At 40.0% G+C, this 27,619-nt stretch overlaps 1 protein-coding gene across 3 annotated transcripts in view; it reads left to right on the top strand.

Annotated features, from left to right (window-relative positions):
- The window catches only part of LOC130921453 (plexin-A2-like), a 168,045-nt gene that overhangs the window by 53,692 nt on the left and 86,734 nt on the right, over window positions 1-27,619 (top strand). For all 3 annotated transcript variants that reach the window (XM_057845371.1, XM_057845372.1, XM_057845373.1), the window contains 2 exons: window positions 3,512-3,694; window positions 25,813-25,947. In XM_057845371.1, coding sequence (XP_057701354.1) covers window positions 3,512-3,694; window positions 25,813-25,947 — 318 coding nt within the window. The remainder of the gene's footprint in view (window positions 1-3,511; window positions 3,695-25,812; window positions 25,948-27,619) is intronic.

Here is a 27,619-nt window from a genome sequence, read left to right as displayed (position 1 = left end):
GAGAGCAGAGGGCTCGTAGGAGATTCAGCCGACGGAGCTAATCACACTTGGCAAGAAGCTTTGATTTCATTCTGAGGGTTTGGCCACTGATGCCCACCTTTCTCTAATCCCCTTCCACTCCCCTCATCCCCGTCGCTCTACTCTTGTCCCTGTCAGCACCGCTCAAACCCTCTCGAGGATTCTTCTTCATCTTCAGAAAAAAAGTGCCTTTCTTGCACATGTCCGTGACTACGCCTTCATAAAAGCAACAATTATGCATAATGATGCTTTCACAGGAATGAGCTGAAAGCAATGATGAAAACAATCATATCCATTACCGTGCTGCTACCCAGCATGCCCTTTGATTCTACTATGCTATCAAGCAAATAGGGTGATATTCACGTCAAAGCAGCTGAGGCTGTTAGTACATAATAGCACAATAATTAATCTTGCTGTGCCGCTAACCTCAGGGACCAAATAAAATACAATGGCTCAGTCTTGATAACTTATCATTACATCACACGTTTCTCAGTAAAAGAGCTACAATTACTAAGTCTAATTGCATGCTTTGTTAAATGTTTTTTAGAGCACAATAGCAGATATTATTTGTAAACCCAATACATCTATGTCTTTGACCGATCAAGTGTGTTTGAAGCCTACTGATGAATCTGGTGTAGCGAAACAGAAAATGCTAAATCAAGTTCTTCAATTTTGATCTGACATACTGGTTGAATAAAGTTGAGTCTGATGGGACCATTCCATTAATATCAATAACAGCAACAACAACAACAACAAATTCTATCAGTAGTGTAGCATGGGTTGTCAATTGAGTTAAAGCACAAACTTGCAGTAAACTTTTTTGACAATGCTGGGCCGTTGTATTTGTAAGGTCTGGAGCCAAAACAAGTCAGGATTGCCATGTTTTTTCCATTTACCATACTGTACCAGTATATACACAGCAATGTAACCGTAACATGATTCACAGACAGCGACTATTAAATAAGAAGGTGAGATATTCAACAGTTTTGTACTGAAAAGTTTAATAACTTCAAGACTGAAGGGACTCACAGGCATGATATTGGTGAAGGTCAAACAGATACTACAAAAAAAGTTAAGAAAGCCTGTAGACTAACACATGCTATTCTAATGCTGTGGGAAGAAGTGAATCTAGCCAACAATTAATTGTCATGTAACAGCGTAGACATAAAAGAGGCCGAAGCAGAATTAGCAAAAACATTGCGGTGCAAATATAAGCAAAATTTATGTGTTTTTCTTCTGTAATAGCTTGATGGAAAATGCTCTTAATTTTTGTCTAATGGTAACAGATGGCGGGACGCATTCAGCATAACAGCCTTAGTGGGGAGAAATGCTTTCAGAATTCATATGAATAGTGTGCTTAATTCAGATGGAAGTGTAATACATAGGCAGTTTATGTGCACTTAATGTCTGAATGACAAGAAAACGGAAAGATTGCGGTTTTGCAACCAGTAGGGGATTCAACATTAACTTTCTTGACTGGTAATGTTCTATTTTAGAACATGGGAAGATACAGGAATAAACCAGTTACAGCATTTGTTTAAAAATGATACATTTATGTCATATGAAAATATAGTCCAAGATTTCCAAATCAAAGGGGTCAATTTCCTTCAATACAATCAGGGTAGCCATCAAAAGCAAACTCCCATCACTAATGGGTACGTTAATCACGGCACCTTTCGTAAATAGAATAGTAAATATCCATCCTCAACAAAAAAACAAAAAAAAAACTTTCAAAATTATATAAAGCTTTCTCATGTAGCAACTCTACTTGTCTACCAATCGAAAAATGGAGTAACGACCTTTCGGTAACATTAGGTAATAAATATTCGTCCGACATTTGTAAAAATACATTTACAATGACAAAGAATAAGAACCCTCAACTTGTACAGTTCAAAATACTGCACAGATGGCATATTACTCAATCTAAAATGCACTAAATGGGGGTTCTCCCAATCCGATAAATGTAAAAGCTGCAACGAAGATACTTCAGATACATACTTTCATGCTCTTTGGCAATGTAAACCAGTACAAGATTTCTGGTCACAGGTAACCAAGAAACTTTCCTATTGAACTACAGGATTCCATTGTCTCCAATTCTTTGTCTGCTTGGCGATCTGAATACAGTGAATATCTCAAACCATCAAGCCCGTCCACTACTAGCAAGTTTAACAATAGCCAAAAAAAACAATATTGCTGAATTGGAAAAACAAACAAAACGTTAGCATGAACCAATGGCTAAATCTAATCATTGAATATATAACATTAGAAAAAATATATTGCTATAATAATTTGTTTCAGATGTACTGTAATTATTTTCTGTATAAAAATTAATTTGTTGTTCAAAAAGTCTTTTTTTCAAACTTGAGTCTTGAAAAAGAGGGGGTCGTCTTATAATCAGGGCCGTCTTATATTCGTGCCAATACGGTATTAGAGATTTTGCGTAGGTTTTTGGGCTATGGAATGAATTAATCGAATTATAATGTATTCTTATGGGAAAATCCTGCTCCACATACAGCCATTTTGAGTTACAAACCAGCTCCTGGAATGAATTAAATTCATATGTAGAAGTACGACTGTACAGGCAACTGTGGTTGCCAGAATTTTACCATTTAAGAAAAAAAAAAAAGGAAAAATCATAAAAATAAACTAAAATACGGTAATGGTAATGTACATTTTACAGAAGATTTTTGAAGACCTTTTTCAATTGAAAATCACAGTAGTAAAAATTTGATGATTGAAAGCAAATTCAACAATGAATGTTTTACGGTTTACCCTTTCTTAGCGGTATAATTCTGGCATCCACAGTTTCCAGTATTTTAACATAATTTCTTTTCTTTTTTTCTTTTTTTTTTTTTCTAACAGTGTACATTACGTGAATAGCATATTTTGGAATGTTTGGTAGAATAACGTTTTTCCAACAAAACACACTTCCTAGGTACTCACCTGCATGTAAAATTGAGTGACTTCAAATCAGGAAATTATGCCAGCAGCTACTTAAGGTTTTGAGGTTCGTATAAAGCAGAAGAAATAACACGATCGTTTTGCACGCGGCGTTCTTTGATGCTTTATCAAACATCAAGACATCTCTGGCACTGCTTATTTGTGTGATGTAGCATCAAGTGATCAACAATCACAGAGAACAGGTGCAAAACGTGCGCCGCCTCACGCGCTTTGCCATTATGGCAAATTTGCCACCGCTCACAGTCGATAAGCGCGGCTGGCAACAAAGCGTTTGAAGTTTCTGTTTTTAAACCCCGAGAAAAAAAAAACGTTGCGCTTAACACAGGAGAACTCGTTCTTTATTCACATGTGTCACTGCTGATTTTTCTTCCATTTTCCCGCTTCACAATTACGCTCGACTTCCTCGCACACATCTGTCATCCCCTAGCCGCTGTTCTTTCACTCTACCGTCATCTACTTTTATCTTCCTCTCACACTAAAATGTGGCCGTTTGAATTATTTCACAGCCATTCTTTTGTTTCTCTGCTCACAGCCCGTCCCCATTGACGACCACTTCTGTGGCCTGGACATAAATCAGCCTCTGGGGGGCTCTCAGCTGGTGGCAGGCCGCACGGTTTACAAGGAGAGTCGCGAGAGGCTGACCTCGGTCATCTCTTATATCTACAACGGACACAGCGTGGTCTTCCTGGGCACCAAAAATGGGAGGCTTAAAAAGGTAACGGAAACATTGTATGACTCCTTCAGTTGAAAACATCCTATAAGTGAATTTAGAGATGAGTTTCTAAATATTTCGCCCCAATTCAACACAGTAGTGTAACATATGCGCAACTGCTCGTTAGCCTTTAGCATCTCAGCCGACATAATCTTGTTGTTCGCAGAAAGTAATGAGACTTTTAAGCAGCCACTTGTTTGACGCCTTGTTTTGATTAGCCTCCCGAGAATGACAGAGCGCTTCAGACAATTTCGCACACTTCAGAACATCGACTGTCTTGTTCTGTTTTGTCTGTGTAAAATTGGGAGCAAGAGTCAATGCAAAAATTCAAGGATGTTGCACTAGACCTCAGTTCATTTCAGTTAGTTAAAAGGGACTTATGAAAAGGGAAGTTCTTTAACGCTTGAATGCATATTGTTGGGTCGTTCGTCTTTCAAACCTTCTAAATCATTGAGGCCCCTTTCAGACTTATATCCCTGTAAATTCCCGTGTAAGGTGACGCGGGATGGACACGTTCACAGAATTGTCTTTGCGGGGAGGGCGGCTGGCGCCATTTTAGAACCTGGACATTACGTCATTTTTGGTCAGCGTCGGCAACAAAATAAACCACACATTTATAAAGCTGGCCGATGGACTTTCTTCCACGGCTTTACGATCCACTAGCAATTTAATTTTGTGATGTTTTTAGTTTAATTTCACTATTTCCAGTTTGCAATGTTGATAATTAAGATGTTTTTTCTTTTTTTTTTTTTTACCGATTTTTATCTTATTGTGAAGAAAGAGGAAATGACAATCGGCCCACCATGATATTCACGTCATCAGCCTTCGTGCTGTGACCCGGGAATTTAACCCCTGCTTTGACACATACCACTTCATGAGAAAGTCCCGGACTTTATACTCAGACGCGACTCGGTAAATGTCCGCGTCATCTCTGTGTCAGTCGACCTGGGAAATTGCTTTCATACATAAGGGCTACCCATTTAAGTACTAGGATTTAAACAGTGTTCAGGTGTGTGTGAAAGGGGCACCCAATAACCCTTTCAGAATGTTTTGGGCAGGACAAGGCTACATAAACACGTTCAAAACCCGAATTTGCTATTATTCTGTTTTTTAAAAAGTGTATTTCCCCCCTGGTTTATCTGTTTCCTTACTGTATATGGTGCTCAGGTCTGTGGTACCGGTTTTCAGTATTAGAAAAGCAGGTCCCACAGACCAAATACCATACAAGGGTTACGCAAATATCTAGCCGTGTACAATACAATCTGTATTGAAAGGAGCACTCTGCGAATACTCCGTTCGAAAGAAATCTTGTTCTTTGGAGCACAGGAAGTAGTTATTGCTGCACAATCACTGGCAAAATGCACTGTGTGACTTTCTTAGCTTAGTGAAAAATGGTGAGTAAAAAGTTATGAGTTCACAAGGTGTCTTGGAATGCGGAAATGACGCGATTTGCACATGCAAAGATTATTCCAAATGACGAAAAATAAATAAATAACTAAAATAAATGGAAGCTTGTATTGAATGACACAAGAATGCATGTAAAAGTAAACTAATGAAATGCTTTATTGTTATGTTAAGTCATGTTATGTGTATTTGTGTTTTGGTGAGTGGGGATAACACACAGACATTAACAATTAGGACAGTCTCCACTTAACCACTTCTCAGCGCATATACAGTGGGGCAAATAAGTATTTAGTCAACCACTAATTGTGCAAGTTCTCCCACTTGAAAATATTAGAGAGGCCTGTAATTGTCAACATGGGTAAACCTCAACCATGAGAGACAGAATGTGGAAAATCACATTGTTGATTTTTAAAGAATTTATTTCCAAATTAGAGTGGAAAATAAGTATTTGGGGAAAAAAAAAACAGAAAATCACATTGTTTGATTTTTAAAGAATTTATTTGAAAATCATGGTGGAAAATAAGTATTTGGTCAATACCAAAAGTTCATCTTAATACTTTGTTATGTATCCTCTGTTGGCAAGAACGGAGTAAGTCTTCACAAGCTTTTCACACACTGTTGCTGGTATTTTGGCCCATTCCTCCATGCAGATCTCCTCTAGAGCAGTGATGTTTTGGGGCTGTCGTTGGGCAACACAGACTTTCAACTCCCTCCACAGATTTTCTATGGGATTGAGATCTGGAGACTGGCTAGGCCACTCCAGGACCTTGAAATGCTTCTTATGAAGCCACTCCTTTGTTGCCCTGGCTGTGTGTTTGGGATCATTGTCATGCTGAAAGACCCAGCCACGTCTCATCTTCAATGCCCTTGCTGATCGAAGGAGATTTTCACTCAAAATCTCTCGATACATGACCCCATTCATTCTTTCCTTTACACAGATCAGTTGTCTTGGTCCCTTTGCAGAAAAACAGCCCCAAAGCATGATGTTTCCACCCCCATGCTTCACAGTGGGTATAGTGTTCTTTGGATGCAATTCAGTATTCTTTCTCTTCTAAACACGAGAACCTGTGTGTCTATCAAAAAGTTCTATTTTGGTTTTATCTGACCATAACACATTCTCCCAGTCCTCTTCTGGATCATCCAAATGCTCTCTAGCGAACCGCAGACGGGCCTGGACGTGTACTTTCTTCAGCAGGGGGACATGTCTGGCAGTGCAGGATTTAAGTCCCTGGCGGCGCATCGTGTTACTGATAGTAGCCTTTGTTACTGTGGTCCTAGCTCTCTGTTGGTCATTCACTAGGTTCCCCCCGTGTGGTTCTGGGATTTTTGCTGATCGTTCTTGTTATCATTTTGACGCCACGGGGTGAGATCTTGCATGGAGCCCCAGATCGAGGTAGATTATCAGTGGTCTCGTATGTCTTCCATTTTCTAATAATTGCTCCCAAAGTTGATTTCTTTACACCAAGCGTTTTACCTATTGCAGATTCAGTCTTCCCAGCCTGGTGCAGGTCTACAATTTTGTCTCTGTTGTCCTTCGACAGCTCTTTGGTCTTGGCCATAGGGGAGTTTGGAGTTTGACTGACTGAGTTTGTGGACAGTTGTCTTTTATACCAATAATGAGTTAAAACAGGTGCCATTAATACAGGTAACGAGTGGAGCCTCGTTAGACCTCGTTAGAAGAGGTTAGACCTCTTTGACAGCCAGAAATCTTGCTTGTTTGTAGGTGACCAAATACTAATTTTCCACTCTAATTTGGAAATAAATTCTTTAAAAATCAACAATGTGATTTTCCACATTCTGTCTCTCATGGTTGAGGTTTACCCATGTTGACAATTACAGGCCTTTTTAATCTTTTCAAGTAGGAGAACTTGCACAATTGGTGGTTGACTAAATACTTATTTGCCCCACTGTATGTCCCTAGCCAACTTTACATCTGTTTGCAGCTCCTAGTGAATGTACTTTCAACGCTTAAACCTCCAAGACTTTAACACATAAGTTACTAAGACTATCAGTGCACTCCCCCACGTCATGTTTAAAAGGTATAAGAGGAGCCACTTTTTGATTTGTGGATTGGTGGTCTTTGAATGGTGCTGGCTTGCATGTCTGATACAGCGGGACTGGAAATATAGAACTAAGTCATTGTCTTAATAGTCAGACTGAAAAAAAATGGAACATACCCCCCCCCCCCCAATCACAAGAACTCCTTAAAGCAGCCCTACAGTCATAATATGACCCCTTTCTTAGATATAATGCACACGAAGCTGATTAAGCCCATTGTCCATCACGTGTCATTTCAAAAACCCACTGATATTACAATTCTATTCCTTCGGGCTTCAAGCTTTCATCCGAGTGGATAGACTGGATGGAACCTCCCGGGCTCGGCTCCCTGCGCAGGCAGCTGACTGAGGAAATGTGGGAGAGGACTGTTGTGACATTAGCCCAAGGAGGGTTGGGGGTTTTGGTGAGGAGGGGCCTTATCGGAAGCAGCAGTCTGTCTGATATCTAACGCGCACGCAAACTGGGTGATTGAAAAAGACAAGTTGGACTGGAAGAGACTGGGAAAGAAAAGGAGAATAGTAAGAAAGACAAACAAGCAAAGCCATGTAATGTCACTGGGGGGGATAAAAACAAGTCCAGATGGGTGATGATTCAAAAGAGATAAACAAATTAGTGGACCATAACAAATGTACAAGTTTTGGTGGTTTGATTCTTGCAATCCTTTGTCCACAGTTATATACAGCCCTCGCAAAATCTGACTCATAAAAGGTGAGAAATCACTAGAGTAAATATGACTGAAATGTCTGACTCAGCACTGAGAATATTGCACAGTATTCACTGAGCTTCCCTTTTCACATTTTATGTTCCGACTTTAGTGGCAGAGTGCCCCCCCTACACCCCCCCCAAAGAAATTCTTCACGACACCTCAAAATGACAGAATGAAAAGCTTAAGGGCGGAGGGATTAATTTTAAAACCACAAAAGCATTTTTTTTTTCAAACAAAACAAAACAGCAAAATGAGCATTTCGAAAAATGTATTAAGACCCAAATAATATTGGGTTCAATAACTACAGATACTGTAAATACAGTTGACTTTACCAAATGGAAGAAAATAGTCGAGGAAAAAAAGGTTGATCTTTTTGTGTTCTTTCGTATTCAGCAGTAGAACATATGTTGTCTATCAATATGCAGCCAGTCCTCGCAGACACCTTCTGTGTCTTTTCAAAAACGGCACTACTGCCATCTCCCTCCTGGGAGTTGTGCAGCAGTAGAATTGTTTCCAAGTTTGAAATTCACAGCGAACCAGAGTAAAATCCGTTCTCCCAATTGAAAAACCTAAATGGACTTATTGACAAGTTTCCTGAGCAAAATATGGGCGGCGCCATCTTGGAAAATGTCTGCTCCGAACTTCCGGTTTAGAAAGAACAACATAAATTGCGGTTGAAGTAAACAGTGTGTTGATGAATTTAAAACTGCAAAAGCAGGCCAAAGGAACCCATGGAATCTCCAAAAATGGATTCAGCACGACGTAGATGAGACGTAGATGAGATTGTATGATTGTTCTTATCACTTCGTTGATCATTCGTGGACGAAAACAAAATTATGACAACCTGTCAGAGAGGTATAAATTGATACGCCGGCCACTTGAGTGACCAAAATGAGGTGAAATTACAAGTTATATTACATTTGCTGAATGCAGAAGGCCTGACACAGATTTTGTTGTTACCAGGAAATACTACAAGGACTAAACATATAAACAAAAGTACTATGTCATTCTTTTTTTATTGCAGATATTGGTCGCAATAAAACATTTTGACAACATTATTCCATTTCTTGTTTTATTTCAAACGATTGGTGCGTGTGAAAAACAGGTCAATAAATCACAATTTATAAAATTATTAGGAAAAAATGGCATAAGAGAATGTGACTTCAGACAGTAGAGCTCCGGAGCGGCTTGAGAGCCTCGCCAAACTTTGACCCGACATTATGCAGACCCTCAGCTGCCTACAGACGGGCTTTCTAACACTGTCCTCGGTAATTCAAGCTCCAATAGCGTATCTTAAAATTGCTGCAGTTAAAAAGCTCGTAGTTGGATCTCGGGATCGAGCTGACGGACCGCCGTGAGGCGAGCCACCGCCTACAGCCCCAGTCTCTCGGCCGCCCCCGGGAAGAACGACGTAGTCTCGATATATGTCCATCAATGTACATTATGTGTTGCTGTGAGGCACATCAACTTATCTTCCCTTGCCTAATAGCGTTTTCCACCTGTAAACAAACGGACAAAAAAACTTGCAACACATGCCATCCTACACGTACTGATTAGCAACAGACTAGCAACAGATAGCATGTGTTGCAGCCACAGTAGTTGTAGAAAATAATATTAAGGATCATCATAATTGCAATTGTCATCGTAATAACAATATCAAACGCAATAAGTAATTTAATGTGCAAAATTTTAGCTTTAGTCATTTTTGAGCACCGGTCACATGAAAATGCAGGGATTGGAAGAACATACCTTCCATAACACAGCGGGAACATGGCTACAAAAACATCCGGTCTTTGGGGTGGCACGAGCTTGGTTCCACATTTGCCTACATGAACATGTTGTCCTGCCCTGTCGAGATGATGGCAGATAGATGCAGTATTTCCAAATAGTCTTTTTTCAGGGATTTTGATGAGTAATGTTACTTCTGCCCTGGTGTTTTTGGATGGAGAAATTCTGAAACGGAAGTTGCTTGCTGACATAAGGAAGTAAAGCGGAAGTACCTCGGTACCTTGTCTATAATTGGCAATAAATTGATTTTGGGAACCCATATTGGTCAAGTGACCACTTATGAATATACACACATACATACACATGATCACAATGACTCATTTCATCAAATAATTTACTGTGGATTAGATCCATGTTTTTAAAAAAAAAAGTATCATTTAGTAGAGGTGTGCATCGGCACTGCCCTCACGATTCGATTCGATTACGATTCGGAGGGTCACGATTCGATTCGATTCAGAGGGTCACGATTCAATTCGGTTCGATTCGGCAATGCGTCGCGATGCCTTAAAGCCTGGGATGCATTAAAGTTCTAAGGCAAAGCATATTTTTCGTGAATCATGAGGCAACACAAGCCCGAACTGACACGGCCCGCTGGTATTGAAGCCCGACCCGGCTTGGACTGACGCAAAAAGAAAAAAAAACGCAGCAGCAGCAATTTATTTTCATTTCTTCGAGTTGGTAGAAAAAAAATGCAAGTTTTCTTAATGTTTAAATAGTCTACTTATTTTCATGATCATTATAAAAGCATTTACACAACGAAATAACGCAGGGAAAGTTTAATATAAAAAAAAAAACAATAAAAACTTGGGTTTTGCAGACACACAGAGAAGATTCAAAAAGGTCACATTTCTGTTGCCTTTGTGTGCATAAATAAAAGTGTCCTTCGTAACGAATTCTCAGTTGGCAGAAAAAAAAACGCAAGTTTTCTTAATGTTTAAATAGTCTACATATGTTTATCATCATTATAAAAGCATTTACACAACGAAATAACGCTGGGAAAGTTGAATATTAAAAAAAAAAAAAAACATGCGATTTTGCAGACACACAGAGAAGATTCAAAAGGATCACATTTGTGTTGCCTTTGTGTGCATAAATAAAAGTGTCTTTCGTAACGAATCGCAAGCGCCACAGCGGAGGAGAAGAAGAAAAAGCGGGCGGCGCCGCTGCATTCAGGTGCGTCCACAAGCAAATGCACAATACAGAGAGCCTGCTCTCGGTTTTATCCCATTTTTAAAATAATTTATTAGTCCGGCGCGGCGGCTAGGACCCGACCCGAACGTGAATGCTTAACATTTTGGGCCCGACCCAACCCGTCCGGGTTCGGGCACAAGATTTAAACTCTAAGAGATAGGACATAACATAACAATGGCTGAAGCAGAGAAAGAGGGAGCGAGACAGATTATTGATGCACCTAAGACATTGAAAGCAGACATCTGGAGACATTTTGGCTTCTACGAGGTTGGTGAGAAACTTGACTAGAGTTATGCAGTGTGTAAAAAATGAAACATTAGAATAATAATACAAATGGGGAAACCAAATCCGTTGCATCACCGGAATTGCGTAGTGAAGATTTTTGAACGTACTTATATATTTTAAAATACGCTGAATCTATTTGGCTTGTTGCCCACATCGAATCGAATCGTCCATGCCCCGCATCGGGATGCATCGCCGCATCGATTATTGTTGACACCATTATCATTTAGTCTGTAGCTCAAAAGTAGATCTGGATATACACTTAGCCTAGCAGATAATGGAGAAACTTGTTGTGTGGGCGGTAATTATGTAAATACCACCAGAATGACTTGCTCACAGCCACATTTTCTGAAATGGGCCAATAAAAAATTTACTCGGTTGTTTAATTTCACACTTGATGGGTGGCCAGGAACTCCAGAGAGTCAACTAATTGTGTACAAAAAGTCAAGCTTCCATAATAATTACTACTAATAGAGATTTTATTGTTAAAACCTGGTAAGCCGAGCACCAGAATTCATACTTTAAGCAACAACACACTCAAGATGTTCAGGCGGCTTACCTCCATTTCTTTGTCTTTTAAACCTGCCTTCTCATGTGTGTATTTCATCTTAAGTGCTCAGAGTGTGAGTCTATACAGGCCAACGTGTCCTATTACACCAGCGAAATGTACGGTCATGATTCAAACTCCCAGGAGCCTCGGCGGAGCATAGTGGGGGCACCTCTTCAGTCTCAATCCATCGGTCCCAAATGGACAGGCGGAGTGGAAATGGGCCATGACAATAAAAAACCTCACCGGTGCGGCAGGGTCACCACAAAGGTCAAGCTTGTCACTAGGAGGGTGTAGCTGAGTTGAAAGGTCACGTAGGCTAAGCGACAGTCGCGCCATGAAAAGCATACGGATGTATCCATCAACATCTCGCCGCCAGGTCGTTCCGATCGCGCATAAAACAGGACGTTTCCGTCATCGGGTCGTCTTTGCTGGTGTTACATTCGCAGCCTGTTTTGTGACCTCCGTAATGTGACCCAATGGGCAAAAAAGGGGATTTTAATGAGGAGTAACCAACATGTACAAAGTCTGTCCTGAGGGCCATTTGTGGCGCAATGCTCCGCGTGGTTTTTATGGGCACTTTTTTTTTCAGAAAAGACAAAAAAATCCATTCAATTTAGAGCATTTTGACAGATTTCAAGGCCCATAAACTATTGTGTTTTAGGATAATGTAAACAAAGACAACAAACTGAAAGATGCGACTGTCTTCTTTCATCTGACATACAAAATGTTTCTACCTTATTCCATTTGTTTAGTAAATAACAGTGAAGCATAGGTTTTTTTTTCTCACCAAAATCAATTTTAGACCAAACAATGAACATAACACATTTTTTATGCACAACAGTGACTTTGAAACTAATATTTTTTGCTTTAGTGATGCCACAAACATCTACTTTTACCTAATAAAACAACAAAAACAAGGAAAAAGTGATCTTGATGAAAAAATATTGTAAATGGCAACACATGCAGAGGTTTGTCTATGAGGTTCTCCTCATATGTCACATTATCGACTTTTTAAATTATTCCTCTCATCTTTCCTCTCTTTCACAACGCTCCTGGTACTAGATCCTCAGTAAGCTGCTTTTTTCATCGATGACATTGTTGGGCATGTGCTGATATGATATTCTGACGGTATGATAACCTTAAGCCAAAATATCACGGTTTCATGGTATCACGGTATTGCAATTACAGCTGCAAAATGTGTTACTTTGAGAAATCTGGGTTTAAAATAAATAAATAAATAAAACATTTCCATTGAACGGGATATTTATTTTTCCAAACATATTAGCAAATTGGAACACAAGTATAATGTTCAGTTAAAATAAATGTAAAAAATAACAAAATATTCTAAATAAAATTAAAATAAATGCAGTCCTTTAGGTGAGCCGAAACCCACAGCTCTACATTATTACCCTCAGAACAAAAATAGTTGAATTATTTTCCATAAAAAAGCATGTGTGCCGAGGCCATCTGTAACTTTTCTGTAGCCTAAGTACTCCCATATCAGCGATTTTGTTTTCTTCGATAGGAGAAAAAGTTGAGGAGTTTCACCTCCTCCAGCCATCGTGTAGCACAGCTGACTTACTGACACTGAGCAACAACCGGTGAGGGAGGGTTGAGGCTTTCTGCTGCAAGCGAGGGATTTTTCCATGCATTTTTGGGACATAAAAAATAGCTAACACCTAAGTGACGGTATGACAGAAAATTTTTGCGGTTTTGAAACCTTGACGTTTTCATATCATGGTATACCTTGAAATCGGTATCGGCACATGTCTACTCAACGTTTGGATTCCATTTGCTGACTTTTCATGTCATCAGCACTGAAAGAGTTAAGCTAGATGCCAGTTTGCGAGTCACCGATGTCAGTTACTACAACTTGTTATCAAAATGTTAGTGACATCCATTGGGAATGTGCCCATGATGACTTCACTGATTTATTTGAACATTAATGATGATTCGGAACAGCTGTAAATGCTGCCGAACACACTGGTGGGAAAACTAAGCGCCAGCCGGATGGTCCTTAGGGAAGCAGCGGTTTCCTTTGCTAAATCACAACTGAGTGACTAAGAGCACATTTTTTCACGTTGTCCGACCTCTATTTGAAACTTAAAACTGCAAAAAGCTGACCTATCACTTCCAGTGGCATTTCTGGACCTGATGTTTGCTTCTTGTAGAGGCTTATCCATTTTTAGTTCAACATTTAAAATCATTTTCAGGATGTCCTCAACAAAAAAGTTGTCATATAATTTGCTGTAGCTTGGGTTTCTGTTAGTACTCCCTCTTATACGGACTGAACAGACTGTCGTGCTGGCTTTTTTCTGTCATCCCTTTTCTTGCAATCATTGGCCAGTCATTATTGGTTGTGATGTCACCCCATAATTGTTGTAACTTGAGGTGCCTGGGAAGTGATTTTGGCAAGACCACTTGGAGAAACTACATGGTTGCTGATAGTTATTCACATGATTCTTTTCCTAAGAACAACAAAAGGGTGATTTCCTAAAAAATGACATTTAGCAGAAGAATAAACCAGATGCCGTATACTCAATTTAATTTAATGCTATTTTGAAGCAGACATACACATGGCTATCTCCGAACTTGCACTGCAGCTTTAAATGTCTAATGTTATGCCTGCATCCTATTCTTTTGAGCGTCGATTTTCATGTACATTTCATGTGACACATATCTGATCATCTGGGTTTTGTTGGCTTTAGCAGACTTTCAACCTAATTTATTTAAATGACGGTAACATTCATATTATTAAAACAGGTGCCATCAGCAATTATTTAGCTTATTTAATGATGAACAAGCCTATGATGATATATCCAGCCCATTTTCAAACAATTTTTTTTCTATCATTTAGAATTAAAGTGAGTGTTTATTTAATGCCTCAATATTTGTGTGGTTTGGGCAGACATCGGCTTGCTAACAGGGTATAGCTCATCTTGATTTTCTCTTCAGACTGTATCTAAATTGTGCTACAAGGACAAAAAAACATTATGCATTATGTGAAAATGCATGTCATGGTAAAATTAACATATTTCGAGTTACAAGGTTAGGCACGGAAGAAATTCAACTTTTAAGTCAAGGTACCACTGTATGTCTACTGCATTTGTTAAGTACATAATGTTATCAAGTTTTCATAGCTTGTTTATTAACACAGTGCATACAAACAACAATAAAAAGAAACAAAACCAGAGTCCATATGCTTCTAAAGGCAAACACGACGGAATGACTCTTTGCCGACTTAACCTGTGGCGACCTCAGCACATAATGGCCGCTGAGCGGAATTGATTTTGGGAGGGGAAAACGTGGCGTCGCAGCACAATGAAGCCTTGCGGGAACGCCGCGGCATACCGAGCACTAACCCATCGACGTGTGGCGAGCGTACTAATGCGGCCCTCCTCCCGCCCTTTGCCAAGATGTTCTCAACATTTTCCGACATTGCCGTTGCCGCGAGTGTAGCAATATTTTAGAGTCATCCAAGTTTAATGAGTCTTCGGCAGGGTGGGTTTGAGAAGCTGTCCTTAACACTCCCGGCAGCTTCTCGCTAAGGCGCAGCACACAGATATCAAGCGTTAAATGAAATAAAAAATAGACCAGTCAATTTTCTTCTTGTAAAGCTGGAACTTGAAATGTAAAGCGCATGGAAAGGACAAAATCAGTCAAAACCGGGCTAACTATGCTATATATCGTGTGTTCGGGCCATATTTTTTCGTTGCTTTAAAAATTTTCAGCACATAGATCAGAAGATAGAACAGAATTTACTTGGTCATTTTACAGCAAATGACCAAGCAATGGCTTGTAACTCAAAAACCTCTTAAGTTGGTAAAAGTACCACTATATCTCATGCACAGAGTACTCAGTCTAAAAGCTTGAATAAGGTGAAGAGATGGCTAAATGCCTTGTTGATACCATGGTTGCCGAGGTGAGGCGGGATGCTGGCGTCAGGGGCTGAATTGACAAGATTGAACACAACGAGCGGGACCCGCAGGAGGAAAGGCTTGCAAGTAGATCAACGTGAGATGATCCAGTGGAGCTGAGATGCGGGATGCTAATAAAGGAGCCAATTTGTCACAATACGGGAAGGTGTCCATCTCCCTGCTCTCGCCGGCCTTTCATCACCGCTTTCCATCTCCCATGTGCAGTCCCGTTAATAGGCAGCGCACGAAAGGACCCGACTGCATTGTGGTCGGGGAAAAATGAAGGCCGCGGCAAGGAGCGCTTATTGTTCTGCTGCCGTTGTTAGTGGGCCCAGGGAATTTGGCAAACAATGGCAGTCATTGGAGTTTTTTTGGAGGGGCTGCTCGTGGACCAGAATAGGAAACAGGCAACAGGAAATGCTGGAAAGAGAGCATGTGGACACACAGAGGAGCCATTTGTGAAGTTAGTGTATTTTGGAGACTAGCCATTAAGATCAAGATCAAGACGGACTGACTTAACCACTAGCTAAAGCGTGGCACAAAAATACCATAATTGGGCAAAATGTGAGAGTTTTCCCACTTCAAATGTAAGTCAACAAAAGCTTGATCGTCAAAAACATTACCTTGTAGTGTTGGGTGTGCACATTCTTCCCCTACAGATCGAAATAGTCGGAAAGATTATCAGAAAGAATATTCTGAACATTTTTATCGTGGTTGGGTGGCGGGTTACGAATGATTGGGTGTGACAATCATGGCTTCTGGGCTCCAAAATAAAACATTTTTTTTCTCAAATCTTGTCAAAGTCAGCAAAGGCCCAAATATCAGATGTCAAATCAGGTTTAAAGATTATCCTGAGAAATAATCTTCTGGTGTGGAGTGTGTTCCATAAACTGCTATTATGACACTGAGAAACAACAATCAAAACTTAAGTATGAATAAGGCTACCGTAATTATGTTCATGAATAATGATCCTAAACACAGTGTGTTTAGATGGACCTGAAGCTTGCCCAGTTGGGTTAATGGTTCTATCCTGGCTCCAACTGCCCACTCTCAAAGTACCCTCGGAGAACACGACCTCATACCGGTATGTGACTGTGTTTCACTGTAATGTAAATCTCTTCATTTCCCATTACAACAAACCCCTGGTTTGGTGGGAGATTCTTGAATGTCAGTGGAGATATGGTTGGGCTCGGCACACAGAGTTTGTCATTCTGAAATACAGCACACGTAATTTTTTCCCTTTGTCATTTAGGTTGCTCAGTAATTGGTTAAAATTGCTATGCGTAAACCCCGTTTTCATTCAGAACAGCTTTGTGACAGTGGTTCACATGGCGAGCCAATGATTAGCGCCCTGTTGCAACATGCGTCTCCACCTCAGTAACCTCGGCCTCCCTCTTTGTTCATTAGCTTGGCTCTTTACTCATTAGCATACGCGTGGCCCTGATGGATATGTAGGCTAATCAATGTGCGCTCTTCTCATCCACGATGGAACCATATGCACAGCTAGTCAACCTTAAAGGTGGCCCGTTGTCTGAAGCTTATGGTGTTGCACGCCCTGAGTCATAATATCAAGTTGAGCGTAAGGGAGCATTTGGGAATGCTTGCCTCTATGAGTCGTTATATGAATTCTAGTTTTATCAGACCTTAGAGTCTTAAAAACAATAAATGAATATTTTTAATGGAATTACTATACAAATCAGCTAGAGAAAATAATATTAAAAATGACAAAAAGCATGCACTTGCTGGACAGAGTCGCGGAACAAAAGATGGAATCGCAAACTACCTCGAGCCACAGTCACAGCATGTAATTTGGCATTATGAGATGCACATCATTCAGGAATATCTGCCGGGACTGACGTGAGGAATTTTTGGGAACAACTTGCCCGTTTCATCCTGGCCTTGGAAGGCGGCATTGGCAGGCGACGACGCACTTGCTGTTTCCCGTGTGAAGTCAAACGGCAATCGGGGAGCTTTCGTTCATCCGGGAGGTGGCTGCCAAAAAGGTTGTAATGTCAGTCGCAAAATACTTGGCACGTAATTTTAGCTCATCAAAATACCCATTGAGCAAGAGTTTCTTTAAAATGATCCTCCATATTCATGCATGTCCTAACAGACAACACATTTAGCATGAAATGTGCTGTTCACAAGTTTTTTTTTTTTTTTAATAACGGGAAATGTGATGTTACAGTGAAACCAACAAACATCTGGGGTTTGTTATTCATGATTTCAAATAAATGAAAGTGCTGGTCTTGACTGGCCAGTCCGATACCAAGACGAGTCAAAGACTTTTGGAAGTCTGGAATGAGGCAGGACAAAGACATTTGGCCTCCAAGAATGAGGCAAAACAAAATATGGTCTCAAGGTGGTCTTGTTCTTGAGAGTTACAAGTGTTTTCTCAGGACACAATTACTACATGTATATATTTGTCTCTGACCGATTTCTAGTTTGTGTAGAAAGAGTTGAAAATTTCGCAGAAAAATTTGTAGGTCAAGCTAATGTGCCCTCCTGGGTGTGGACCGGAACACAGACAGACAGAGCCTTTTTAATGAGACAGATTGGCAGTGATTGGTCGCACAGAGAGCTTCAGGCCTCCTGGGTCACCATCCTTATGTCTCGTTTGTGTCAGCTGTGTTTAGCGCTCACACAATGAACAGCCTCATATGGACTTTTTTTCTGGGGATTGAACAGCTTTTGCCAGATAAACATAGTAATCATCCGCTTTGGCCTATTTACATGTATCCCCCTTTGAAAAAAAAAATCTAAAGTGAAAATTAATCTCAAAATGAATCCCAGGTGTGGAAGAGAGATTAAGCTGCTCGTGTGAAGACTGGCAGCCTTACAACAGAGTTCAAGTGACATCTCAGAAGTCTGGAGCGTGTTTTCTTTGGCCAAGAGAGCGAGCCAGTGAACTCTTAAGATGGAGCTTGTTTGCTTAAGGCTCAGGTTGCATTTGTGTTTGTGGGAGCCATGCTAATCGGAGCTGTGTATATCCATTACAGGTTTTGCAGTGGAATGTGGCACACAGGAAGGAAGTGGCGGTTATTGGCTTAGACATTATTCATGGGTTAAAAATATATAGCCCTGTCAGCTGTGAGGAACTGGAAAGAAAGGATAAAGTGAGAAGCTTTGCTCTGGTTTTTCAGCATTAGTAGCGAGTCCGGTTGGATCTGGCGTGACATCAAGTGGACCGCAAAGGCTGAATTTGTTGAAAGTGAGGATGATGCTTGTGTGCACCCACGGATTCTTCAGGCTGTATACAGTGGAGGGGACAAACAAAATGTTGTCCGAGATGCTGGTCGATCCAATTTGTTGGAATTTAGAAAATGGGAAATCATCGGGGCTGCGCATGATTTAAAGTCTGGTTCTCAACAGAGTACTTTAAGTTGTTGCTTTGTGGGTTTTTTCATGACTCACCAAACCTAATGGATGGATTTACAGTACTGTACATGTACAGAATGTGACTGTTTAGGTGATTTGCACCTCATAACCTCTTTTACACCACAACACAAAGAAACACATTGCAAGCAGAAAATGTATGGATTTTTTTTCCAGGGCCGAAGAACAGATTAATGCCATTAATCATTCATTTCAGTGGGTAAAGTTAATACGAGATGCAATTGATCTGAGTTTTGAGCGTGATCACGAAACAAATTACAATTGCAAGAAAAGTAATTGGATCTCTGTAGTGCGGACCCACTCATCAAGATATTAACCCCACTGTTCTATGACTGAAAAACTGTTCCACCACTGAGTTTATCTGGCCATGACTTGAAAGATAGATTGTTAGCCAGAGCCACTTTCAAGCGACTGTAAGAGTAATATATACAGTAATATTCATTGGATCTATCGCTAAGCCCTGCCCCCTCGGGAAACTGACAACCCAAGGCTCTGTCAAATTCTCTCAGTGACAGTGACTGAGTGAAGAAATTATTTCTGGATGATGGCGGGAGTTCACATTTCAGAATTTGCACTACTACAGCAGACAACAGACCTGTTTTTTTTTGTTTTGTTTTTTAATGAAAACATTTTGTCTAGAAGCATACAGAGAGGGTTGCACTACGCAGTGGAGCGGTATGTCTATAGTGTCAGACTTTAAAGAGAGGAGACCGTGTTAATAATCGAGGCAAAATGCTACCACTCGCAACTTAAAAATGAGAAACCCCTCAGGCACACTGTCAAAGTTGCTGATGACAACACCATCAAGGAGCAATGCGGTTTGTGCATTGCAGGGTAAGTGAAGTGATTTCGACCACATTATTTCCTTAAACCAACAAAGAGTGATGCAAATGTATAAACTGTCTAGATGCCAGCACTGATTGAACTAATGTGACGTTACCGAATATCTTGTTTTTTTTTGTGTTGTTTTTTTTTAACTGTCCTGTTCAGCTGTTTGACACGGAGAATGGAAATCTGAGTGCCCCTATTAGTCTGAACAGTTTTAATGTATCAACTGGGAGTATGACATCCTCCCATTGTGATCATTCAACATGCCTCGTTTAATTGTAGAAAAGTAGCGAACAGGAAGGAGTTAGGGGGGGACAGAAGAAAAGAAGGAGAGAGAGACAGAAGAAGTACAAATAACAACAAGAAATACATAGAACGCCTACTCTAACTATGAATATGTTGGTGCTATCGTTAGCCAGTTGTATTTCCAGTTGACACCATGTGGGAGTCCTGATGACCAAAGAAAAAAAGAAGGGGGGGAGTGGGGGGGGGGGATAAGTAATTGGGAGGAGTGGATTGTGCACAAATCAGCCATGTGAGGTGGAAAACCCAGTATTTGTGTGACTCCTTTGTGAGTGTGTATGCTGGTATCCTATTCTAAGCTATTTTTGATCGCTCATCCTGACACCGAGTTTTACTACTTGAGTGTTTGTAATTACACCTAATCATGCATGAATCCCATCAGACATGTCATAGTCCTGCAATGTTACCGAAAATCTATAACATTTGCGACTTAATAACATTATGTTAGTATTTTTGTTTTTTTATTTATTCCTTTAAAAGAAAATATAGTCAAACAATTTTAAAATCTAGAACCAAAAAGGAGCAACAAAATTATTTAAAATCAATCAATCAATGCCAGCATCGTGGCAGCATATAAAGTATATTTACAGTGGGGCAAATAAGTATTTAGTCACCCACTAATTGTGCAAGTTCTCCCACTTGAAAATATTAGAGAGGCCTGTAATTGTCAACATGGGTAAAGCTCAGCCATGAGAGACAGAATGTGGAAGAAAAAAAAACAGAAAATCACATTGTTTGATTTTTAAAGAATGTATTTGCAAATCATGGTGGAAAATAATTCTTTGGTCAATACCAAAAGTTCATCTCAATACTTGTTATGTACCCTTTGTTGGCAATAACGGAGGCCAAAAGTTTTCTGTTACTCTTCACAAGCTTTTCACACACTGTTGCTGGTATATTTTGGCCCATTCCTCCATGCAGATCTCCTTAGAGCAGTAATGTTTTGGGGCTGTCGTTGGGCAACATGGACTTTCAACTCCCTCCACAGATTTTCTATGGGGTTGAGATCTGGAGACTGGCTAGGCCACTCCAGGACCTTGAAATACTTCATATGAAGCCACTCCTTTGTTGCCCTGGCTGTGTGTCTGGGATCATTGTCATGCTGAAAGACCCAGCCACGTCTCATCTTCAATGCCCTTGTTGATGGAAGGAGATTTTCACTCAAAATCTCTCGATACATGGCCCCATTCATTCTTTCCTTTACACAGATCAGTCATCCTGGTCCCTTTGCAGAAAAACAGCCCCAAAGCATGATGTTTCCACCCCCATGCTTCACATTGGGTATGGTGCAATTCAGTATTCTTTCTCCTCCAAACACGAGAACCTGTGTTTAAACCAAAAAGTTCTATTTTGGTTTCATCTGACCATAACACATTCTCCCAGTCCTCTTCTGGAGCATCCAAATACTCTCTAGCGAACCGCAGACGGGCCTGGACGTGTACTGGCTTCAGCAGGGGGGCATGTCTGGCAGTGCAGGATTTGAGTCACTGGCGGCGCATTGTGTTAGTGATAGTAGCCTTTGTTACTGTGGTCCCAGCTCTCTCTAGGTCATTTAATAGGTCCCCCTGTGTGGTTCTGGGATTTTTGCTCACCGTTCTTGTTATCATTTTGACGCCACGGGGTGAGATCTTGCATGGAGCCCCAGATCGAGGGAGATTATCAGTGGTCTTGTATGTCTTCCATTTTCAAATAATTGCTCCCACAGTTGACACCAAGTATTTTACCTATTGCAGATTCAGTCTTCCCAGCCTGGTGCAGGTCTACAATTTCGTCTCTGGTGTCCTTCGACAGCTCTTTGGTCTTGGCCATAGCGTAGTTTGGAGTGTGACTGACTGAGGTTGTGGACTGGTGTCTTTTATACCGATAATGAGTTAAAGCAGGTGCCATTAATACAGGTAACGAGTGGCGCCTAGTTAGACCTCGTTAGAAGTTAGACCTCTTTGACAGCCAGAAATCTTGCTTGTTTGTAGGTGACCAAACACTTACTTTCCACTCTAATTTGGAAATAAATTCTTTAAAGATCAAACAATGTGATTTTCTGTTTTTTTTTTTTTCCACATTCTGTCTCTCATTGTTGAGGTTTACCCATGTTGACAATTACAGGCCTCTATAATCTTTTCAAGTAGGAGAACTTGCACAATTGGTGGTTGACTAAATACTTATTTGCCCCACTGTATGTACATACTAGCTCTATACTCTGTAGGTCAGCGCTGGGGTTTTGACAGCTTCGATTAGTTATATTTTATTGTATTTATATAGTTAAAAGCTAGTAAACAAGTAGGCAGTCAAATGTTAGCATGTAGTTAAGTCTACGTTTCTACAACATGCTGTCAAATATTATTTTCGTTTTATTTTCAAATCGATCATTAACTTCGCTTTGAGCAACATCATTGTCTTGGTTAATGTCTTGACATTAATTTGTTTATGTGGTCGATTACAAAGCCTTATCCACCGCTTGCATTTGGTGAGTTTTCTTTTTGGCTTTGGAAAATGTACAAAAAAATTCCTCCCTCTAATCTTTCAGAGTCCCTGGTGTCAGAATCACAGGTACCCCATGCAAAGCGTTTAACAATCGGGTTTTTGCAATTTCAAAAACCACACAGTACATTCCTATGCAACTCTAATTGTCTTCCCAGTTGGTGACCGAGTTTTCTGATTTTGTGCGTGGTTTAGCAAGAGGTCCATCAGCCAGTTGTGGTTTTGTAAAAACTGCATTTTGTCAGATGCACAGTTGGAGTCTGACAATATACAGCAAAAAATACATCAGTTTTCTAATGTTGTGCTTGAGACCACACCATTTGAGATCAAGAGTTGCCGAAGACCAGAACTAACTAAAATAAGTCCATATTAGATCTACTGTGTAAGGGAAAACTAAACATATCCTTTTGCCACCTGTGATTGTGACCGGAGAAGGACCAAAAATAGCTAATGAGGAAGTGGGAAATTGTGCTCACAATTTGGACACGAAAAAAAAAAAAACTATAGGAGTCAATGTCAAGTTCGATTTTTCTGATCATTGAAGAATACCTTTTGTTTCATTTTGGAGTACTAGTGGTTTTTGAACAAGGATTCCTGCCCTCACAGTCAAACTAAAGTGATCAAGAGGGATCAGTGGAAATACTAAAGTAGAAGCACTACAACTGCATAATGGGGCAACACAAATAGATTTCAACAAAGGGGAAAATGGAGGAGACAAGAGACTGAGAAAGACAAAGAAGGTAGTATTTCAGTAGAGTGTGCACAGCTGCCTAGAAGGTGGTGCGGCGTGACGGATTGATGAAGTTTCGTGAGCCCAGGAGATCCAATCATGTAATCAGCCCATATTGATTGGCTGTCCCCGTTCAGAGAATGCCGCTGTGGCGCACTCCCTGCCACCCTTGGCAAGTGTTCAAAGCCGTGATTTGGGGGGGCTTCAATGCTCGTGTCCAGATGCATGCCGGAAGGAACGACATAATCACAATGCAGAAACCACGCAACACCAAGCACAGTTGTCAGGCCTTTTGCATTTCTTCTAATTAAAATGTCTGATAAATTAATGCGTCCTCGCTGTAATTGCATCAAATGGTTAATGATCCAGCCTGTATTGAATTTAAATAGGGCTTTAACCCAAGTTTGCATTGCTAATGTTGTTCTTGGTTACATTCATCAAGATTCAGTCTCAGGAGACAGTAATGGAAGTAACACCGTACAGTACAATAGAAGTATTAAATGAGATTTGTAAGGTAATTTGGAATCTTATTTTTTTGTATTGCTTTGCTGTTTCTTTTTTTTTAATTATTTATCATTTTAATTTATTTTGCTTTGAAACTGAAGTTGCTGATGGTGCCTGACTTCAGTGCAGGCAATGCTGGATCAATTCCCATGCAGTGGCAGTGCGATTTTGAGTGCAAATAGTTGTCTGTCTCTGTTTGTGCCCTACAACTGAAGGGTGACCATTTTAGGGTGTAGTTTGCCTTTTACCCAAAGTCAACTGAGACGGAGCTCCAGCGCTCCGCAACCCTGACAAGGATAAGCGGGTGTTGAAAATGGATGCTTTAAAATTGTTTGAAATAACTTTGAAAAAATATTTTTTGAATGAGAGATAAGTCAATTTTTTGACTTGGATAAAGCAACAATTTCTGCCTTTTCTCAATATACAAGACAATATCAAATAGATTGATTAAATGAATGCTGTTTTCTTAAGTAAAGGCAGATATTTATAAATGTCTTTATTTATTTATTTATTTATTTTTAATAAATCTGTCCTGTTCAGCTGTTTGACACGGAGAACAGAAGTCTAAGTGTCTCGTTGGTCTGAACAGTGTAAATGTCTTATTTTGAAAGATAATCAGTCTGGTTTCATGTCAGATGAAACAAGAGCATTCAAAGTGAATATCCAGTATTATTAGGTGTTATCTTGAAGGGTTTAAGAACATGTCATCATGCTGCAAATGCATTATGAATGTATTGGCCATTTTTCTAAAACCTGCCGTGTCTTTTTAAGCACTTCCTCACCTAAGTGAGTGACACAGATCATCACATAGTGCGCCCGTCTGACGTATTTCTGATTTTTTTTCTGCTTCAATATTAAATGTGTGACTGTAACTAAAGGGGGCATCGGAGGTTCCAAGTGCCGGCGCTTTGATGAACACGAGAAACACCATCATTTTCAAGAAGAACTCCATGAAGAAGTACAGAAATGTTGGAATTCTTTTCCAAACAATAGTCTCTACTCCACCCTCTAAAACTCAGTTTGCTTTATTTGTTAATGAATTTTAATAACACAAGGGAGTCGAAATAATACTTTTTCACAGATCACATCAATATGTTTCTAAATTTGACAAGCAGGGCAATTTACTGTTCACATCTGCAATATTAGCCATCTTACCAGTAATCTGCAATCTTTTATGAGGATTTCAGGCACCTCACATCAGGCCTTTTGACAGCAGCGCCCCAATCAATAAGCTGCCTATTACCCAGACAGGCGCTTTTCATTTGTTTTCAGAGCAATTACATGTCAAGTTTGTAGAACAAGATGGAAGACGGACGGCAAAGCCTTTACTGGCATACACACCAAAAGTCACACTCAAAGCCAAACATTCTTTTTGAGAACAAGTTCGCAGGAATTCAATTCTTATCATTTGTTTGCTTGACTTACTTATTGATTTGTGTTATGTTTCAATTGACTGACAACATCTCATGCAAGAAATTTGTTTTGGTTCTAAACTTTTCTAAAATTGTGTCAAGGCAGAAGCTATCTGAAGTTCGGCTATCGGATCCCAGCCAGGGCTGCTTGCGACACTTCTAGCATATCAAAGGGAGAATTCCTACATAAGAATAGCAGAAACATCTTTTTTTCCCTAAGATATCAAAAAATCAACCATGAATTGAATCCCTTATTTAAGAATTTGGAATCCTTGTTCTGAACTCCAACCGTAGCTCAAAAATCCAACTTATACTTGTAAATCTAACGTCCTCTAACTTGAAACCCTAACATTGAGCTCTTATTTGGAAGTAACACATTGATTTAATTTTAAATTTAGCATGTCAAATCCCATTTAATGTGTTCAAATGCTTTGTCAAATCTCATCAGATCAGGTTGTAATTAGGTATGCTTATGTAGGATTTTACTCCACACATCTGTGTTAACAGACTACATTTTCAATACCCACTCACAGGATTGGCGGGTGACAAGAGTTTTATTTCCATTCTTTTGCAGATCCGCGTGGATGGACTGCTGGACGCTGGAGTCTTGTATGAGACAGTGACAGTGACGAAGGACAGCAGCCCCCTCCAACGCGACATGGCCTTCTCACTGGACAAGACCTCACTTTATGTCATGTCTGAAAATCAGGTAAGGGAGAAAACATTCCACAAATAGTTAAAACATTTGGAGAGCATCTGGATTGAAAGTATAGTCAAAGTCTTCACAGAAAACATAGCCACCACTTCCAATTTGCAAAAAGGCCATGAAAAAGGTGGCTTGCAGACCTCTTTGGAATTGCCTATTTTTCCAGTGACTAAGGGTGTAACGGTACATGTATTTGTATTGAACCGTTTCGGTACGTAGTACTCGGTTTCGAACGGAGGCGTACCGAACGAGTTTCTGACGTAATGTAACCCTTACTTTTCGAGGCTGTGAGTCGATGGGGTTACAGTTTCTTTGTGTAGATTATATTTACTCCGTCTTCTCTACTATAACAAGGACCAACACGGTAGGAGAGTACTACCCAGAAAGGTCAACGGCGCGACAACGTGGCCGCCGTGAGAACGCAGTGAAACGCGGGCGTTAAAGTCAATCAGCCAATGCACACCAGTCGCAGTGCGGCCGCGTGTTAGATGCGTCCCAGAAACGGCTTCACGACGCACGCGAAAAGAAAGGCAGAGTTTATTATTTGACGCGAGACGCGACCCTCCTGCGTCAATACTACTACCGGTAGCTAGGATCGGGCAGACCGGAAGTCACTCGTGTAAAAATACGGTGGATCCAGTCGATTTTCAAACTAATATGCAATCGTAACCCACTTTTTGAGTCCATCAGATCTCTTGAGTGGTAGATCGGGCACAGTTGACTTGTCTTTGTTGATTTACTGCTGTCTTCTCTGCTATAATAATAACCAACACGGCCCCGTGTTCAATACAAAACCCTCCTACCACAACAAAACAAGTAGGAACTAATATTCACATAGGAACTAAAGTTATACCACATAAAATATACAATATAAATGAATACTACATCACATTTGTAAAATATAAACACAGAATAAAGTAAATATTAGCCCACTTAAATAAAATAAAATGAAATGAGCTAAAACACCTGTAATTAAATAATAAGAATAATACACAGATCCTGCTTACACAATTTATTAATTTCTGTGTGGTGCTTTAACTTTAGAAAATCCACCAATAAAGCTTTTAAAAACCGTTCATAAGAAGAAAAAAAAAAGATTCATTGAGGCATTTCATTTGTAAAATACATGTTAAAATCTTTGTCATTGGGATTGCTTTTCTCTTTAGCACAGGACTTCTTTTTTCTTCCTTCTTTCAGAAAGAAAGCTGACCAATACGCGGGGTCTGAAAGGCAAATTGTTGTTGGATTATCTTTGAATACCCGCTACTTTTTGTGCAGAATTCTAGCTTTGTATAGGCTAATGTTCCTATTGTTGAATGCACAAAGGTGTGTAATAAACAACTAGCACATTTATATTTTGCATTTTGTTTTCTTACTGTACTGAAAATGAACCCAACCGTGACCTCAAAACCGAGGTACGTACTGAACCGAGATTTTTGTGTACCGTTACACCCCTACCAGTGACTGAACATTATTCAGCTTATTAGGTCACTCAACATGACCGCTCAAATCACCAATTTTTGCAAGAACGTATCCTGGTAAAAGTAAATAAATTTAAGATGTCGTAAACCAGAAATTTGAGGGACTAAAGACAGATGAAAAAGTCTAAAGATCTTTGAATGACGCTATATTCGCGCTCTTATGTTTGCATTGCCCAACATGGAAGAAGTTCCCT

The sequence above is a fragment of the Corythoichthys intestinalis genome, chromosome 9, assembly GCF_030265065.1.
Source record: "Corythoichthys intestinalis isolate RoL2023-P3 chromosome 9, ASM3026506v1, whole genome shotgun sequence".
Taxonomy (NCBI): domain Eukaryota; kingdom Metazoa; phylum Chordata; class Actinopteri; order Syngnathiformes; family Syngnathidae; genus Corythoichthys; species Corythoichthys intestinalis.
Note: the sequence above shows the minus strand (reverse complement) of the source record. Positions and strands in the feature narration are given on the sequence as shown.